General features: G+C 45.5%; 1 protein-coding gene across 1 annotated transcript in view; it reads left to right on the forward strand.

The window, feature by feature from the left end:
- Positions 1–17,735, forward strand: part of SLC25A46 (solute carrier family 25 member 46) — a 68,480-nt gene that overhangs the window by 36,792 nt on the left and 13,953 nt on the right. Inside the window, exons 4-5 of the mRNA XM_082243126.1 lie at positions 6,320–6,397; positions 9,710–9,810. Coding sequence (XP_082099252.1) covers positions 6,320–6,397; positions 9,710–9,810 — 179 coding nt within the window. The remainder of the gene's footprint in view (positions 1–6,319; positions 6,398–9,709; positions 9,811–17,735) is intronic.

A 17,735-nucleotide genomic window follows, 5' to 3' on the forward strand; every position in this document is an offset into this window, starting at 1 on the left:
GCCAGAAGCACATTGCAGAGGGACCAGAGAAGAGGAGAATCCAGGCTGGTGTGTGTAAGCCCCCGTTCACACTGGGGCGACCTGGTCGCCTCACAGGTCGCCGCAGGTCGCCTCCCATAGGGAAGCTGCGGACCCGTTCTGATAGGAGCGACACAAGTCGCTCCGACTCAGAAAAAGGGTCCGGAGCTTCTTTGGGGCGACCAGGAGGCGACCGCCATAGACTTCAATGTTACGAAGTCCATGGCGGCCGCTCCGAGGTCGCGGCGCGCTGCTCGCACCGCGACCTCGGAGGTCGCGGTGCGAAGTAGCGTCGCCCCAGTGTGAATGGGGGCTTAAACCAACTGCACAGAGGAGGGAAGTATAACATGTTTGTTATTTAAAAAAAAAAAAACAGGACTTTAAAATCACTTTAAGGCTCGGTTTCCACTGCTGCGGCTACAGAGTCGCGCTACTTCTAGCGCGACTCTGTAGTGTTCACTTGTTCGCAGCTTTCAGTGAGACTTGTCCCTCATTATAGAAGGAAGTCGCACTGAAGTCGGCCCAAAAGTAGTGCACAAACTACTTTTCAAGTTGCCGCAACTCAAGTCGCGGCAGTGAGAATGGGCCAAATAGAAATGAATGACTTTTGACTTGCTGTGCGACTTGACATGTGTCAAGTCGCACAGCAAGTCGCAATAGTGGAAACCGAGCCTAAGTGCCGGTTCACATTTGTGCGATGCAGGAACGCTGCGAATATACAGCGTGTTCCCGCATCGCATCCGCAGCTCAGGCAGTTCACACTGCCATATGCGATACACTAGGGGTGTCAATTTAAAGTTAACGACAACCCCAGTTAAAATCGCATATCGCAGTGCGATCTGTAAGTTCGCACAGAATCGGATCGCACTAGTGTGAACCACTATGCGATCCGATTCTGCTGCAGACCCAAAAAAAGTGTCCTGTGCGTCTTTTAGTGCGATTGCGGTGCGAATTCAGCCATACAAACTGTATGGCTAAATTTGCACCGCACAGAGATAGCATGTCATTTTAGGAGCAGTGCGCTCCGAATTACATGCGATCTCTGTGATCGCACTAATGTGAACCGGCACTAAGGTAAAAAATGTTTAGGCATCAGTATCCCCCTAATCCCCTTTTCACTTACCTTATCCCTCATTTGATCCAACGCTGTGCATGTCTGCCACTCTTCTCTCCCTCACTTCCGGGTCTCACAGGCTTTTTCTGAGGCAGTGGGGGTTATTGGCTCCACCTGCTGTCAATCAAAGCCAGTGACAAAGGTATAGGGGGAGGAATCCCGCGGTCTGTGTCAATAGACATGAGTGCCCCCATAGTGAGCCGCTTTCTCTGGGGGCACTTGGCAGAGGGGAGGAGCCAGGACTGGTGGCAGGGGACCCAAGAAGAGGAGGTTCAGTGCAGCTAAGTATAAAGCTGTTTGATATATATATATATAGATAGATATATACACACATACATTTCCAACCACTTTAAAGTACTTGTTTTAAACAGTGTTTCTCCATGATTGTCCTAGTGGGAATTCTTGGCAGAAATGAATGCAGAAACCAATTTAAATAGTAGACCTATATACCTGGAGGAAGATTTCTTTAAAGAGGAAGTAAACCCTAAGGTATAATTTGTACCTATTGGTACTCCTATAATAAGGCTTACCTATAGGTTCTGTAAATTTCTCCTAAACGTGTACCATTTAGGAGATCTTTACATTACATGTAGCTGATGACGTCATCGGTGCATGCGCTCTGAAGGAACGGCCATCTGTGCCATTTCTTCAGATCAATGAAGAGAGAGAACACCGCTCAGGCTAGTCAAAGTCCACGATTCAAGGTGGGTGCTGAACCTCGGCTCGCCACCAGGAGAAGCATATAAGAAGAAAATGGTCGCACGTCACCAGGGAATCCAATGAAGAAAATTTCTGTTATTCACATAATTGGTACAAGGTACAGCAGGGTAGGACAGTAGACATGTTTCACACGACTGCTACGTCCTTGTTCACTTCACAACAGGCACATAGCAGTCGTGTGAAACGTGTTTACTGTCCTACCTTGCTGTACCTTGTACCACTTATGTGAATAAAGGAATTTTTCTTCATTGGATTCCGTGGGGGCGTGCGACCATTTTATTCTGTTATGCCGTTCCTTCAGATACCTGTGCCGTAAATGACAGCTCTCCCACGCATGTGTGAGAGTGATGTCATTGAGGCATTGGCCTGTCACACAGCTAGAGTCCGCGGACCCGGATGGAAGAACGGGAGAAGATGGACGCTGCATCCAGCAATTATTTTGCTGCGCTGGAGGGCTTCATTTTCAGATAAGTTTCACATAATGTGCTAGTATGAGATGCATACTAACACATTATGCCTTTACCTTGCAGGTCCAAAAAAAAAAAAAAAAACAACAAGCCGTTTACAACCACTTTAAAGTAGTAATAAAGTAGTAATAAACCCAAAACCAAAAATGTAGTAGCCACATTAGTTTTTATGTTTGACTTTTTTTCCCCTTTATTTTTTACCTGGTGATCCGTCCAGTAACAGGCTTTGTTTATCTTAAACCAGTTGTTACCCTTTAAAAAAAAAAAAAAAAAGGCCCTGTTCCTTTAAAGCATAAATAACAGCATAGTGCTGTTGCAGTGTAATTTGTCCCTCTCTATGCTGTAAAATACCTGGTTGATCCTTCCTGTTTCTATGTCTCCCTTAGTGTGCTGACCATGGTAATCATGGCTGCTGATCCATGATACTGTGGTCAGTTTATGTGCCTCAGTCAGCCCGCTGCTTTTCTTCTTTCCTCTCTCCCAGCCTGTCAGCTCAGTCTGTGTGTGAGAGCCGATCTGCTACCTGCCCCTCCCCTCTCCTCCTGCGGCTGTTTCTGCTGCAATACATACCCCCATTACTTGTATCCTCTCTGTTTTATGCAGATGTTTGGCCCGTTCACACCTGAGCGATTTTCTGATTGAAGCTTGTAGCTCTAAAATGCTAAACAAGCCAAATCACATTCATTTCAATGGCCCCTGTTCACATCTGAGCATTCGGTCTCCAGAAGCAAAACATCTGTCGCCAAAAAAAGTACATGAGCTTCTTTTTGGTAGATTACAAGCATTTTTGGTTCCATAGATTTTAAAAGAAATGCCTGATTCGAGTTCGTTCGAGTTCATTCGTTGTATGAGCATTTTCTGCTCGAATAGCAGCTCTCCACACCTAATTTCCTCTCCCTCTCCTCCCCCAGTGCTTTCTATTGGCTAAACAAAAATGCCTTAAGCTATAAAATGCTTGTAATACCCATTAAAAACGCCAGTAAATTGATACACTCAGGTGTGAATGGAGCCTAAAGTACTGTGGGTCCGTTTTTTTTTTTTAATTATAATCCTAAATACCTCTTATCAGCACTCCACAGTCATGTGCCGCCCTCTGCTGGCCACCTGACGTCAGAGGGAAATCTAAGCTCCTCCCGCTGCTCTCCTTATATTGGGGAAGGAGAGCAGAGGGGGATCACATGACCGCAGAGTGGCGGTGTGAGAAAGGGTATTTAGCATTGTAATTAAATGCCTAAAGATCAGCCGCCGCAGATATACTGTGGCAGGCTGGGACTCCTGCGCAAACCGCCGTACCCGTACGGCAGCTCGCACACCGCTCATCTGTCACTGATTGAAACAGTGTTCCTGTTATTTCGGAACACTGGAGCCCTGTTTCCATACACCAAGTCTGGCCCCCATGCGGTTAGAATCACCCCCTAGGCCTAGGTACATATTTAACACTTTGATCGCCTCTGGTGTTAACCCCTTCCCTGCCAATGTCATTATTACAGTAACAGTGCATCTTATTTAGCACTGATTACTGTAGTAATGTCACTGATCCCCCCCAAAAGTATCAAAGTCAGATAGGGGTCCAATCTGTCCACCGCAGTGTCGCAGTCCCGTTATAAATCGCAGATCGCTGCCATTACTAGTAAAAAATAAGCAAATAAATAAAATTACATAAATCTTTCCCCTAGTTTGTAGACGCAATAACTTTTGCGCAAACCAATCGAAATACACTTATTGGGATTTTATTTACCAAAAATATGTGGCAAAATACAAATTAGCCAAAAATGATGACAAACATTTGATTTTTAATTTTTTTTTTTTTATTATTATTATTGGGAATGTTATATAGCAGAAAGTGAAAAATGCTGCTTTTTTTTTTTCCAAAATTGTTGCTCTTTTTTTGTTTATAGCACAGCGGCGATCTTGGCTCCTCCTCTTCTTTTTACGTCCACCATAGCCAGCCGCTTGCTATGTAGAGAAGCGTGGTCTGCGCGCCCCCAACCTGTGTATCTTTGGAGGTTGGCTGCATAGACTTACACAGAGAGACTTAGGCCCGCCCCCACTTGCTCTTCACTGCATTTAAAGCTGTAGTAAACTCAAAGAAAAAAAAAACCCTGCAAGACAAAGGCATAATGAGCTAGTATGCATCGCATACTAACTCATTATGAAACACCTTAGAACGAAGCCCCGACACGGACCCCCGGACACCGCTGTGGGAGCAGACATAATCCCTCGGCGTCTCTTCCGGGTTCGGCGGCTCCGGCGCTGTGATTGGCCGGAGTCGCAATGACGCGCGGGAGTCATTTTCCGGCAATTCTCGCCAAGGAACTCTGAAGGTCCGCCGAACCTTCAGAGCGCATGCGCCGCATGCGTCAGCTGCTGCATGCAAAGCAAATATCTCCTAAACCGTGTAGGTTTAGGAGATATTAATTGTACCTACAGGTAAGCATTATTATAGGCTTACCTGTAGTCTAAAAGTCAAAAAAAGCGGTATACTACCGCTTTAATAGCAGCAAGAACCATTGGCGCCTGCTGCTTCTCGAATGCTGTGTGAAGAGGAAGTAAGGGGAGAACAGATGCAGCCGCGCACAGCACTGATCTCTTCTCCCTTTCTCTTACTCTTTGCACAAGGGATGGGGGGCACAGGGAAATCTAAAACTTTAACTTAATGCAAACAATGCATTAGGGTAAAAACGTTTTTAGGTTTAGTGAGACTTTAAAAGTCAACAGAATTTTGAAGTACTTTCCAACAACATTCTTCGTGTCATCCAATGTACTGAGAATTTTCTACAAATGTTGGTACAAATATTAATGCAAATGTTCATGTTATAATTTACTAGTGTATAGCCAGCTTTTTCCACTCCACTGGAAGAGCAACGGAGATCCGTTTGGAGAGCAGCATTGTCAGTGCGGGGAGAGGGTAGTGTTAGCTGGACTAGCAAACCAAACCCAAACCGTCCTCTCCTCTCCAAGACCTCCTACTCTCAAGCTCCCTTGTCTCCTCCTCTCATGCTCGTCTCCAGGATTTCTCCAGGGCCTCTCCCATCCTCTGGAACGCTCTACCTCAACCTGTACGGCTATCCCCTACTCTAGCTGCTTTCAGGCGATCCCTGAAAACTCATCTCTTCAGGGAAGCCTATCACACTGCCAACTAATCTGCCATCAGCTCATTGCCTACTCTTACAACCTCTTGTAACACTTGCCCCACCACATTAGATTGTAAGCTCTTCTGAGCAGGGCCCTCCTTATCCTCTTGTATTTTATTGTATTGTAAATGTACTGTCTCCCTCTAATATTGTAAAGCACTGCGTAAACTGCTGGCGCTATAGAAATCAATAATAATAATAACTTGACTATCAATTTAAAGCCAAAGTTCATCTAACACTTTTTAGCAGTTTACAGAAGCAGGCTTGTTTTCCGTTTGGGATAAATGTTTTACATAAATAAAAGTGACCATTGTGAACACCCCTGTCTGTTTTATATTTTTTCTCCCAACCCTGTAATTGCTACTTGTCTGGGAAGCTTGTTCTGTTGAAAAAAAAAAAAAACAAGAGACTAAGCCCCCGTTCACATAGGGGCGACGCTACTTCGCACCGCAACCTCCGAGGTCGCGGTGCGAGCAGCGCGCCGCGACCTCGGAGCGGCCGCCACGGACTTCATAACATTGAAGTCTATGGCGGTCGCCTCCTGGTCGCCCCAAAGAAGCTCCGGACCCTTTTTCTAAGTCGGAGCGACTTGTTTCGCTCCTATTAGAACTGGTCCGCAGCTTCCCTATGGGAGGCGACATGTGAGGCGACCAGGTCGCCTCACAGGTCGCCTTAGTGTGAACGGGGGCTTACTGGTTAAACCACCCGGTGAAAAAAAAAAAACATAAAAAAAGACCACATCTAAGAATTGCTGAGCTGCGCTATATTAGATTTTTGTTTTTGGGTTTATTACCACTTTAAATAGAACAAGTGAGGAATAGGCTTTAATTAGAGTTTATAAATGAATGACCTTTTTTGTCTTACAGGTTAACTACCATGCAAGGAATTACCATCTTTCACCGTTTAGCATTGTGACTATCATGTATAGCTTTACAAAGACTCAGGTATGTTTGCAATTTGTGGGTGTTTTTTGGTATTTCATCTTTGTTGTGGAAGTCTGCTCACCTCCAAATCAATTTAAATTACTAAATGCAAACAGTAATGATGTTTGGTCTGTTGTATTTTAATTTTGTTTTTGAAGTTTATCAACTGATATTTTATATAATAAATGTTATCATTTGTATAAAACCATAATTTTACTGAAACCTTCATTACTGGGAGCTAGCATGCTTAGGTGTGTGCAAAGCATGCTGGGTTGTCTTAATACTAGAGCCCAGCTCTAAGTTTTAGCTCAAAGTCTGCCCCTACAGGATCTACAGAAAACTTAGAGGGGTGTCCCTCATTCATTTAACTATCCATCAGTGACCTGGAATCCTGCTATTAGGTGGTCACAGTACAGCAGGAAACCAACAGTTTGAAAACTCGGAATAAAATCTTGGCATTTCTCACCTGCAAAAAGAATAAAAACTATTTTTATGCAATCGTTTATATTATTTGACTAAAAAACAAAGTCGACAACCCCTATAGGTATAGACCCTTGATGTCTCATCTGTGCTCTGTTGAAGCTGATGGAGCACAGATCACGCTCCATTAGGTTCTTCCCTGACCACAGCAGCCAGAGAAAGTGACACGTCACTTCTGGGTTATTAGTAGGAAAGGGAGATTAGCAAACAGACGTTCCTTAACCCCCCACTCCCAACCTGGCAGCACCTTCCTGCACCCACCATGCCAGTCCTGGGTCAACCAATGAAACTGCAGAGCCTGAGAAGCATTGAGATGGAACACCATGCTGGTCCTGGGTCAACTAATAGGAGCACAGAGCCTGGGAAACATGGAAGAGGCACACGCAGGGGCATGGGGGTGGCAGCTGTTTCCGTAGGGTTTGGAAGCCACCCAGCCCTTTCCAATTGACAGCCGACAATCAGCTTGTCAGTGTTTGTAAATCTCCCATTGCTGCCAATGTATGGCATATGTTGATGGCAGTGAAAGGTTAATAAACGTTAGTCTAAATTTTTTTTCCATAGTTTCTGATGGCAAAGGTAGACCTGGCTGAACCAACTGTAAATTGTATTCGAAGATTATTCATAGTCTGCACTTCATTCAGAAATTTCTCTTCTAATGAGACTAGACTTTTTGTTATAAATGTCATTAACTGCCATCTACTAGATGCAAAAAGACAACTGGCAACTTACAAGATGATAAGAAAGAGAGTGCGTATCACATAAACTCTGAGACAGCCCAGCTAGGACTGCAGGGAACCATTATCCACTTAATGTGGCGAGACACAGGGGGGTGTAGAAGGACCGCTGGTGGTATAGGAGGCTCCAGGGGATGATTTCACATGCTGGACGACATAAGAGGCCTGGCTACACATTTCCGAGCCGCGCTGGGCTTCTTTGTCAAGCATGCCCCTGCACTGTGAGGATCATTTTTATAGCTTCAACGAATACAAGGCTCAAAAACAAAAAGAGCTTCAAATGCTTGCAAAACATACAATAAAAGGAAAATGGGGTAATTACAAGTATTGTTAGGAGAAAACACAAATCGAAAGTACCAAAAACGATAAAAGAATACAATCACTAAACAAGATTCATTAATAAAAATGATTTGAAGATATGAACATGCTGAACATACATAATCACAAAGACTAAAGTGTTTTTGGAGTCTATTTTAGTTTTTGACTATGTGTGTTCAGCTTGTGCATATCTTCAGCTCCTCTTTAAAATAAATAAAATCAATAAATGAGATTCATTAAAGAGGTTGTAAACCCATACAAACTTTTTTTTTTTTTTTCGACCTGAAAGAGAAACACATAATGAGCTAGTATGCATCGCATACTAGCTCATTATGAAATACTTACCTTAGAACGAGCCACCCGCCGTGCCGTGCGCTTACCTTCTGGGATCGCGCGCGGGAGCCGATGGTCACTGCACGGGACTCTGAAGGAACGGCACCAGCGGCCGTTCCTTCAGAGCGCATGCGCCAGTGACATCACTGGCTGCATGTAAGGTAAATATCTCCTAAACGGTACAAGTTTAGGAGATATTTACAGTACCTATAGGTAAGCCTTATCATAGGCTTACCTATAGGTACAAGTTGTAGAGGAGGGTTTACTTCCTCTTTAATAAGCAGAAGTGCGGGATAAAAGAAAATTAAAAAAAACCTACATACTCGCCTAGGTGGCTGCTATAAAAATCTCAGACTGCCCCAAAAGAGGCTCTGAAGAGGCGCTGCCTCGAAACGCGTAAGCCTGCACAGCTTCAGGGGACGATCCAATCCCGATCTTGTTGCTGAGGATTTTATATCTATTTGATGTGCTTTTTATCAAGAAACTCGTTTGTGAGTATTTTTAATCTATTATTTTAATAAACCTGTCTAAGAGATAATGCACTAGGCCGGTGCGCCCTTGTGTTTGTTGTCGTTTATAGTGCCCCAAAAACTAGTTCTGACCTGCTCAGTAGATTGTTTGAAAAAGAGCTGGATGCACAAAATGTAACTAGATACTAACATTTATAGGTAATAAAACCAGGAGTGGTGGATCCAGGGAATATCCGATTGCCTCCTTGGGGTATCATTCAGGAATTTGCTGTAGCAAAATTCGAGCATTCTTTATTGGAGGTTTTTTTTTTTGCCTTCCTCTGAATCAGGCAAAAATCATCCAAAAATGTTCCAACTGGCTCCTTTGAAAAAGTCCCCTGAGTGAGGCCGGCAGGGTCACTTACTGATCTAATTTTGGACAAATCCTCATGAACCAGCTAAAAATTTGCACAGTGTATGGCTAGCTTTAGACTTTGCGCAGACCTTGTTTACAAAGAGCAGTCATGGTGCCCCCCGCAATTTCTGTCATGGAGTTTTGCTATTCTTGCCTGTTAAGTTTGGCCAGTACAGTTCAGGGTTTGCCAAATGACCTAATGCTATCAGAGCTGCTTCATACGAGTCTCTAAATAATAAAGTGCCTAAATCTGTTTTGATTAGGCAGTGTCAGATCTTTTGTAGAAATGTAAACCATTTACTGTATTTTCTGGCGTATAAGACTACTTTTGAACCTCAAAAAAATCCCCCAAAAATTGGGGGTCGTCTTATACGCCGAGTATAATATCTCTTAGGTAACCTAAGTATAAGTATTACCGGTAGATGAATATTAGGGGGGTCGTCTAATACGCCCAGTCGTCTTATACGCCGGAAAATACGGTATATCTGCATGTCTTCCAATAAGTACAGTATTTATTTAGTTTTTACAGTAGTCTTGTGGCATTATTGGTACTTGTGCGTATTGCTGTCTTCACTGATATAATATGTTCTTTATAAATCCATAGGGTCCAAGGGCACTTTGGAAAGGAATGGGAAGCACTTTCATTGTTCAGGGAGTAACCCTTGGAGCTGAGGGCATCATCAGTGAATTCACACCTCTGCCTAGGTAGGAACCTTTCACTGCTTTCTACTGTTAATTTTATTCTATATGTAGTTTGTGTGTGTTTTTTGTTTCAAGAATACATTTTTACATATGAAGGACTGCAGGTAAAACAGCCATGCATTAGAAATGGAATTAAAGTGCATGTCCAGCAAAATTTAAAAAAAAATTTAAAAGTGGACAATGGTTAGCACCCATGCCAGGTTTTTGTTGCTATTCAGGGCTCTGTATGGCTCTATTCACATCACTCCATTTCTGCTGTCATGCATTTTTATTTGCATTTCTTAAGTGTCATTTTTGTTCATTTGAGCTTTGCATTTTGGTTGTTACCAGTAAGTATGCTTGTAGTGACATTGTCAGGGATTGTGATTCCTGGTGTCTGTTTATGGAGTTGAAGCATGGCCGATCTTACACCCCTGTTTTCAGCTACCGCATCTACTGTCTCGGTCTTTATTGTGGCTGAGCAGATGGCAGGTGAATTATACCTGAGCACATAGCAGGTATACAGGAAAGGTGCTTGTAACCACAGGATGATATGTTGCCAAGCACTCACCCAGAGCAAGTTGAAATGCATGGAAAAAATATGGTTCCATAGCCTTTAGTGGGCCAGAAAACACAGAAAAATGCATTCAAATTCATACATGCCTCAACTGTTACAATGCAGTACGCATTTGTGAACAGTCTTTTTGGATTTAATGTATTTTCATGGCACATTCATTTTTATGCGCTGTATGTGTGAACCAGATCATAGAGAATTTTTCCCTCCCTTCCTGCTGACATTTTACCAGACAGGAAGTGAAGGGAACTCTCCCAACAGCAACACAAACATATGGAAAAATGTTTTTGTCAACGCTAGATTTTTCTTTTTTGTGCCCCTTTTGCAGATTCTCCATCACTTAACGCCCAAATGGCAGTAAAAACACAAACAGCTTTTAAGCTTTACTCCCTTAATACAAAACCTTTTTGCTTGACGTATTCTTCAGCTTCCATAAATCAGGATGTAAATATGCGGAGAGCTATACTGTATTCATGCACAGCAGGTTGTAAATTTACTCTCTGTAATTAAGAAAGCAGGCTTATTTTCCGTGAATGGGTGCAAACTCAGGGCTCAACTGTTGAAGAATTGGACCCAAATTGGAATTCCAGACAGACAGTTAACAGTTTAGATACATGTATATTAAATAAAGATCTTAGCTTCAGCTAGTTGATTTACACACTATACAATCACTCTATTTTCTCAATGAATTTTAAAAATTCTTAGGGAATAGTAAAGAGGTGCTGATTCGTAATCCCTGTACAATGAGCTGGCTGGGAGTGGGAATGTAACACACAAATCCATAAAGCTGAAGCAGAAAATAAGTGTCATCTTACTTACTGTGCAGGATGGCAGAGGGATTTAAATTACTAGATATGCTGTACAGAATGCCAAGTTCTATGGCAGACACTGCAGTTATTTATTTATTTATTATATTATTTATATTTATTTCAACTATGTATTCAGCTGCTACATTGAAATTCCTTCTTAACCTGTTGCCACCTGCCTAACATATGCGCTGCAGGAAAAGGATGGGCTTCATGGCCCATATGCCACATACATGCATCACTGGGCGGCTAATGTTTTTGTGCTGAGAGCGCTCTTACAGTGATCTTCCAGCACAGGGAGATTGCGCTGTCAAAAATAGCTCTTGGTTTCTGATAACGCTCAGTAGCTAGCGGGTCTGGCTTCCGATCATGTGACCACTGTGTCAGCCAATCACAGCGGTCACATGATCACAGCAGTACAATATTGTCCCATCATCTTTGTGAGCGTTAGGAGATAGATAGATAGAGATATATAATTTTTTTTTTTTTTTATTACTTTTAGGGAAAAAAAGCACCACCCACCTCCTGTTTGACACCATTGTTGACAGAGTTAAAAAAAAAATGTAAAAAAATAAAACCTACTTAATACTCCGCTATCTCATTGCCCATTTCTCAGACCTTACTCTCATGCATCAGTACTGGGCAAAGTATCGATGTAGGGGCCAGTGGACCACAGCACATAGTGGGAAATGCAGGCATATGATACACTCTGAGGTTTCATTTAAAGATTTTACTTGAGGCTGTTCTGCAAGAGAGCAAAGATTGAGGAATTTGTTGTAGGACAGGTAGGTAGATGAATGGGTTGCAGGACAGGAAGGTAATAAAGCCTTTGACCAGGCAAACAAAAAAATATGTTCAGTATATCTCCCCAATACATGCACATTTTCCTATGTTGTATTCCTTCAAAACCTGGGAAACTCTTTGTACTGCGGTCTTCCCTCCCCTCTGTGTAATTTGGGAGACCACAAGTACAGAAAAATGCCTGTTGATCATGAAAAAATAATCATGTATGCTACTAACTTCCAGTTGCACTGACAACACAGTGCTTTCTCTTTCATTGATTGACTGACACAGCTCCTGGTATTCCTAACCATTGGGTTATACGACCCCCACAGGAGTAGGACACTAGGCAGAAAAAAATTCTGGCTACGCCCATGGGCAGTCCCAGGGGGTATACTCGCTCTCTGTCTGCTATAGCCATTCATTTTGTTTCTGCCTAGTCAGGAGTAAGGACCTAGTTCCTTGCTGGGATCTTTGGTCCTGGCAAAATTTTTTAGATAGGAAATTTTTTCCTGTGAGATCTACAATCAACTGCCAGACTGGGCGATGGGCTGGATAACTAGATCCAGTGGTCACCCCAGTCTGGCCAGTGAGCGTGCCCAGCCTCAGCTCCACGCTAGGTCGGTCACGACATAGCCCTACTGGTTAGGGGCTGGCTTGCGAGTTCGCATACGACTGAGTTTCGGCCCGAGTCGCAGCATTCCTCCTGGCCGACAGCCTCCCATTTCAATGGAGAGGGGTTCTGTCTGGATCGGTGCCCGCCTGGTTCCTGGTATGCCGAGTCCCTCACCCTACCCCCCCCCCCCTCCACATACACTGGGGCTGTTTTGGTGGTCTGGCCACTTTCCAGGAGTGGGGGCAGGGTGCTGACAGGCGAAGGGGGCTGGTGGGGTGCGTTGCCGGTGACCGGGTGATCGATGTGCGGGGGGGGGGGCTTACCTGTCGGGCCTTACCCCCCCCCCCCCCAGGCCTGCCTGGATCTGTCCTTGAGGCCTGGTCTCTGCAAGCCTCGTGCCAGAGTGGTGGGGGTTGTCCCTTTTTAGCAGTATTTTTTATACATTTTTGTGGGGTCCCCCTGGTGACTCATGGAGTCTTTGGAGCACCAACCATCCATCCATGCACTGACGGCGGTCCTGGAGTCCCTTGTGTCCCGGGTGGAGATGGCTTACGGGCGACAGGCTAGCAAAAAACGCCCCCCATCTTCCCTGCCTCCTCTGTCTCATCAGACCCTGAATCTGATTCGGCCGCCACGGACATGGGTCACCCTGCAACCACGCGCCTGGAATCCTCTGATAATGAGGTTGATTCCTCCACGCCTGTGACCGCGCACGAAAAGTCGCTGCCTATTTTGACAGCATTGTCGCTAAAGAGTGGGGATGACCAAAGCGTCCCAGAGGGGTCCCTAAGCGATTTACTAGGCGTTACCCCTATGAGAAGTTCCTTCTTAAGAAGTGGAGTGTGCCGCCGGTGGTGGACCCTCCTGTTTCTAGATTAAACAAGGCAACCATGATTCTGGTTGAAGAGTCCCCGGCCTTTAAGGATCCGGAAGGCGGAGGCTGTGGCCCGCCATATGTACACTCGCTTGTTGGGCAATGAGGCCGGTATGCACCATTGCCCTAGTGTCCCAAACTCTGACTGAGTGGGCTAAGCTCTTACACCGCGACCTGGAGAGGGAACAGCTCTTTGCCGAGCTGGCGGACCAGCTGGTCCAGGGGCTACAGTTTATCTGTGATGCATCTTTGGATGCAGCTCCCCTTATGGCTCGCCTCTCTGTTTTGGCGGTGGTCCTTTTGACATGTCTTTTGACTCAAGCGCTGGTCTGCGGATCAGACTTCAAAAAAAGGCTTTGCCTGATCTTCCTTTCCAAGGAGATCGCCTGTTTGCAGCTACCCTGGATGACATCATTAAAGGTCTCACAGTGGGGAAGGGTACTTTTCTTCTGCAGGTCCTAAGGGCAAGGAACCTCATCGTAGATGTGGGCCCTCCTTCTCAGCTCATAAGAAGTTTTTTCGTCCCTCGGGGTGTGCCCTCACCTGTACGGGGGGTGGGGGGACATCTTTGCTGGTTTCCAGACCCGTGGACTTCCCTAATGCAAGACAAGTGGGTCCACAAAGTCATTCAGTCCGGCTACAAGATCGAGTTTCGCTCTTGTCCCCCGGCAAGGTTTTTTCCTTCCAACTTAGGAAGGAAGGCAAAGTGCGTCTAATCCTGGACCTCAAGGCGCTAAACTGCTTTGTGCGGGTACAGCAGTTGGGAATGGAGTCCATTCAAACGGTGGTGGCATCCCTACATCAGGAGAATTTCTTCACCTCTATCGATATCAAGGATGCCTACCTTCACATTCCAATATGTACCAGTCACCAGCATTTTCTCCGCTCTGCTGTGGGAGAGGAGCATTATCAATTTGTGGTGTTGCCCTTTGGTCTCGCCTCTGCTCCTCAGGTCTTCACAAATGTGTTAGCCCTAGTGCTAGCCTTGCTATGCCAATGGGGGATCATGGTACTGGGCTACTTGGATGATCTCCTTCTGCGAGTGGAGTCTCCACCTGCTCTGGTGGACAACCTGGAGATCACAATATGAACTCTGCAGGAGTTCGGCTGGATTCTGAACCTTCAAAAGTCTGCTCTGGTTCAGTCCACGAAGCTGCACTATCTGGGCCTAACACTGGACTGGTCCTTAGCCAGAGTGCTACTTCCTTTGGACAAACTCCAAAAATTACAGGCTGAAATTCGTCTCCTGCTGTCCAACAGATGGTTGTTCGTCCCGGACTTGCGTGCTGGTGCTGGGCCTGATGATATCTACCTTCGAGGCAGTTTCGTTTGCACAGTTCCATACGAGGTCCTTGCAAAGGGAGATTCTGACCAAATGGGACAAGACTCCCCAGTCTCTGGAAAATCAGATCCGACTAAGTTGGGGAACGAGGTAGTCCTTGATAATGGTGGCTTTGTTCTCAGGGGATATGGACGCTGGAAGAATCTGGATCATTGAACGGATCGTCTTCTGGGTTGTCCAGTGATCATTCAATCGGACAATGCAATGGCCGTGGCTTATGTCAATCATCAGTGGGGAATAAGAAGTGTCCTGGCGGGTCTGGAGGTAGCTGGCATTCTAAGGTGGGCAGAGCAGTTCGTTCCAGCCCTCTCCGCTGTACACATTCCCGGGGTGGAAAACTGTCAAGCGGATTATCTCATTTGGCAGGCGTTGGACATTGGGGAGTGGTCCCTTCATCCGGAGGTGTTTCATCAGCTATGTCTCCGATGGGGCATCCCCGAGGTGGATCTGTGGGCGTCTTGGCTCAACATAAAGCTGCAGAGGTTTTTGGCTTGGCCAAGAGATCCTCTGGTGGACGCCACAGACGTGCTGGTGGCTCCGTGGGGTCAGGATCGGCTGATTTACGCCTTCCCCCCCTCTCAAGCTTCTGTCCAGACTTATACACATGATCGAGGCAGAAGGGATTCCGGTCATCTTAGTGGCTCCGGACTGGCCTCATTGGGCTTGGTATGCTGATCTGATGCAGCTGGTCGCTGACGTTCCTTGGAAGCTTCCTCTCAGGGAGGATCTGCTGTCCCAAGGACTGATCTTCCATCCTGCTTTACAGCCGCTGGCTTTTACGGCTTGGCCAATGAACGCCAGGTGCTAAAGGATAGAGGTTTGTCTGAGTCGGTGATTCCTACATTGTTAAAAGCTAGGAAATCTACTTCAAAGAAGATCTACCATTGTACGCGGAAGATGTACATTGCATGGTGTGAGTCTCTTGGGATTCCTCCTTGCTTCTTCTCGGTGGCTCGGATCTTAACCTTCCTTCAATGGGGGGTTGAACAGAAATTGGCCTTGAGTACCATCAAGGGCCAGGTCTCGGCTTTGGCGGTCTTCTTCCAATGACCTTTGGCCACACACTGGTGCGTATCTTTCTTCAGGGTGTCCGACATTTGTTTCCTCCAGTGCGGGCTCTGTTGCCGCTTTGGGATCCTAATTTGGTGCTTTCAGCTCAGCAGAAGCCTCCTTTTGAAATTATTCGGGAGATTCCCTTGCTTACATTGTCCCAGAAGGTGGCCTTTTTAGTGGCTATCACTTCTGCGCCCAGGGTGTCGGAACTGGCGCCGTTATCCTGATCGTTCACCTTACCTGGTGATTCACAGTGGTTCTTCACCCCTGTCCGTCTCTGACTTTCATTTGCATGAAGACATTGTGTTGCCTTTCCTGTGTCCCAGGCCTAAACATCCGAAGGAAATATTTTCTTGCATGGCTTGGAATTGGGTCCGGGCAATTAGAGTGTACCTGGCAGCTACGAAGTCAGACTCTCTATTTGTACTCACGGATATACCTCGAAAAGGGTTGTCCGCCTTCCTCTGCGACCATTTCCAGATGGATCAGACAGATGGTGGTTCATGCCTATTCCATCAGGGGTCAGGTTCCTCCTTTCCCTGTTAGGCCCCTTTCACACTAGTGCGACTTGTCCCATGATTTTTGACCGCAAAATCGCATGACCAGTAATTTTCCATTATTTTTAATGAGCCCCATTCATATCAGTGCGACTTGAAGTCGCACCGACTTCAAAGTAGTCCCTGCACTACTTTGGCACGATTTTGAGGCCAAAGACATTCAAGCCCAGTCAAAATCGCGGGAAAAAGTTTGAAAGGGGCCTTAAGGCGTACTCTACTAGGGCGCTTGGTGCCTCCTGGGCCTTCCGTCATCAGGCCACAGGTTTGCAAGGAGGCTACCTGGTCGTCGGTGCACACTTTTACAGTTTTTTATAAAGTTTTACAAATGTGTTGGCATCTGTGAATGCTTCCTTTTGGGCGCAAGGTTTTACAGGCTGCTGTTTAAGAGGACCTGATCCTCTTTGAGGGTGTTTTTTTTTTTTTTTTCTCAGGTGGGCTCCAGTTGTTTGGTTGAGCCCCTGTTGGCTAATGTTGGCCTTAGGGAATTTTTGCTTGTTCTCACCCCTCATGTTTAACACTACTTTGGGACGTCAAAATGGTTATGAATACCAGGAGCTGTGTCCGTCAATGAACGAAAGAGAAAATGGGGTTTTTGACACACTGTAATATCCATTTCTCTGATGTTCATTAATGGACATAGCACCCACCCCTCTGTGGAGTTATTATTCTCCTGACACTGCTTGTTACAAAACTGAGTGGCTATAGCAGGGAGAGGGAGTATACCTTCCAGAAAAAAATAGTGCTGCTCAGCACCCTGCTCCTGCGCTCAGAACCTGGTCCTCAGGCTGCCATTATCTCAGGAACTGGTAATCATACTAGGCATCCACTATGGCTAGGCTTTGCTGCCCTCTACGACCGGGGTGGTCGACCAGACACTGTAAATACAAAACAAAGAAAGGGCGCACCAGCCTAGCAAATTATCCTCAGTGAGTTTATTAATAATAAAAGGTGGCTCTGAGGAAGAGGCACGGCCTTGAAACGCGTCAGCCCTCCACTTTTACGAGATATTGGACTCCTGTAAAAATGCTGCTCTATGGCATTGAAATGCTTGACTTTCACGTATGTTTGTGAGTAGCTGATTTTTACCCTTTTATTATTAATAAACTCGCTGAGGATAATGCGCTAGGCTGGTGTGCCCTTTCTTTGTTTTGTATTTACAGAGGGAGTATACCCCCTGGGACTGCCCATGGGTGTAGCCAGAATTTTTTCCTACCTAGTGTCCTACTCTTGTGGGGGACAGTATAACCCAATAGTTATGAATACAAGGAGCTGTGTCTGTCAATGAATATCAGAGAAATGGAAATCCCATTTTCTCTGCACTGGAATCCCAACCATTGTTGTCAGCCA

The sequence above is a fragment of the Pelophylax lessonae genome (genome assembly GCF_965119305.1).
Source record: "Pelophylax lessonae genome assembly, chromosome: 1".
In the NCBI taxonomy this organism is placed as follows: Eukaryota; Metazoa; Chordata; class Amphibia; order Anura; family Ranidae; genus Pelophylax; species Pelophylax lessonae.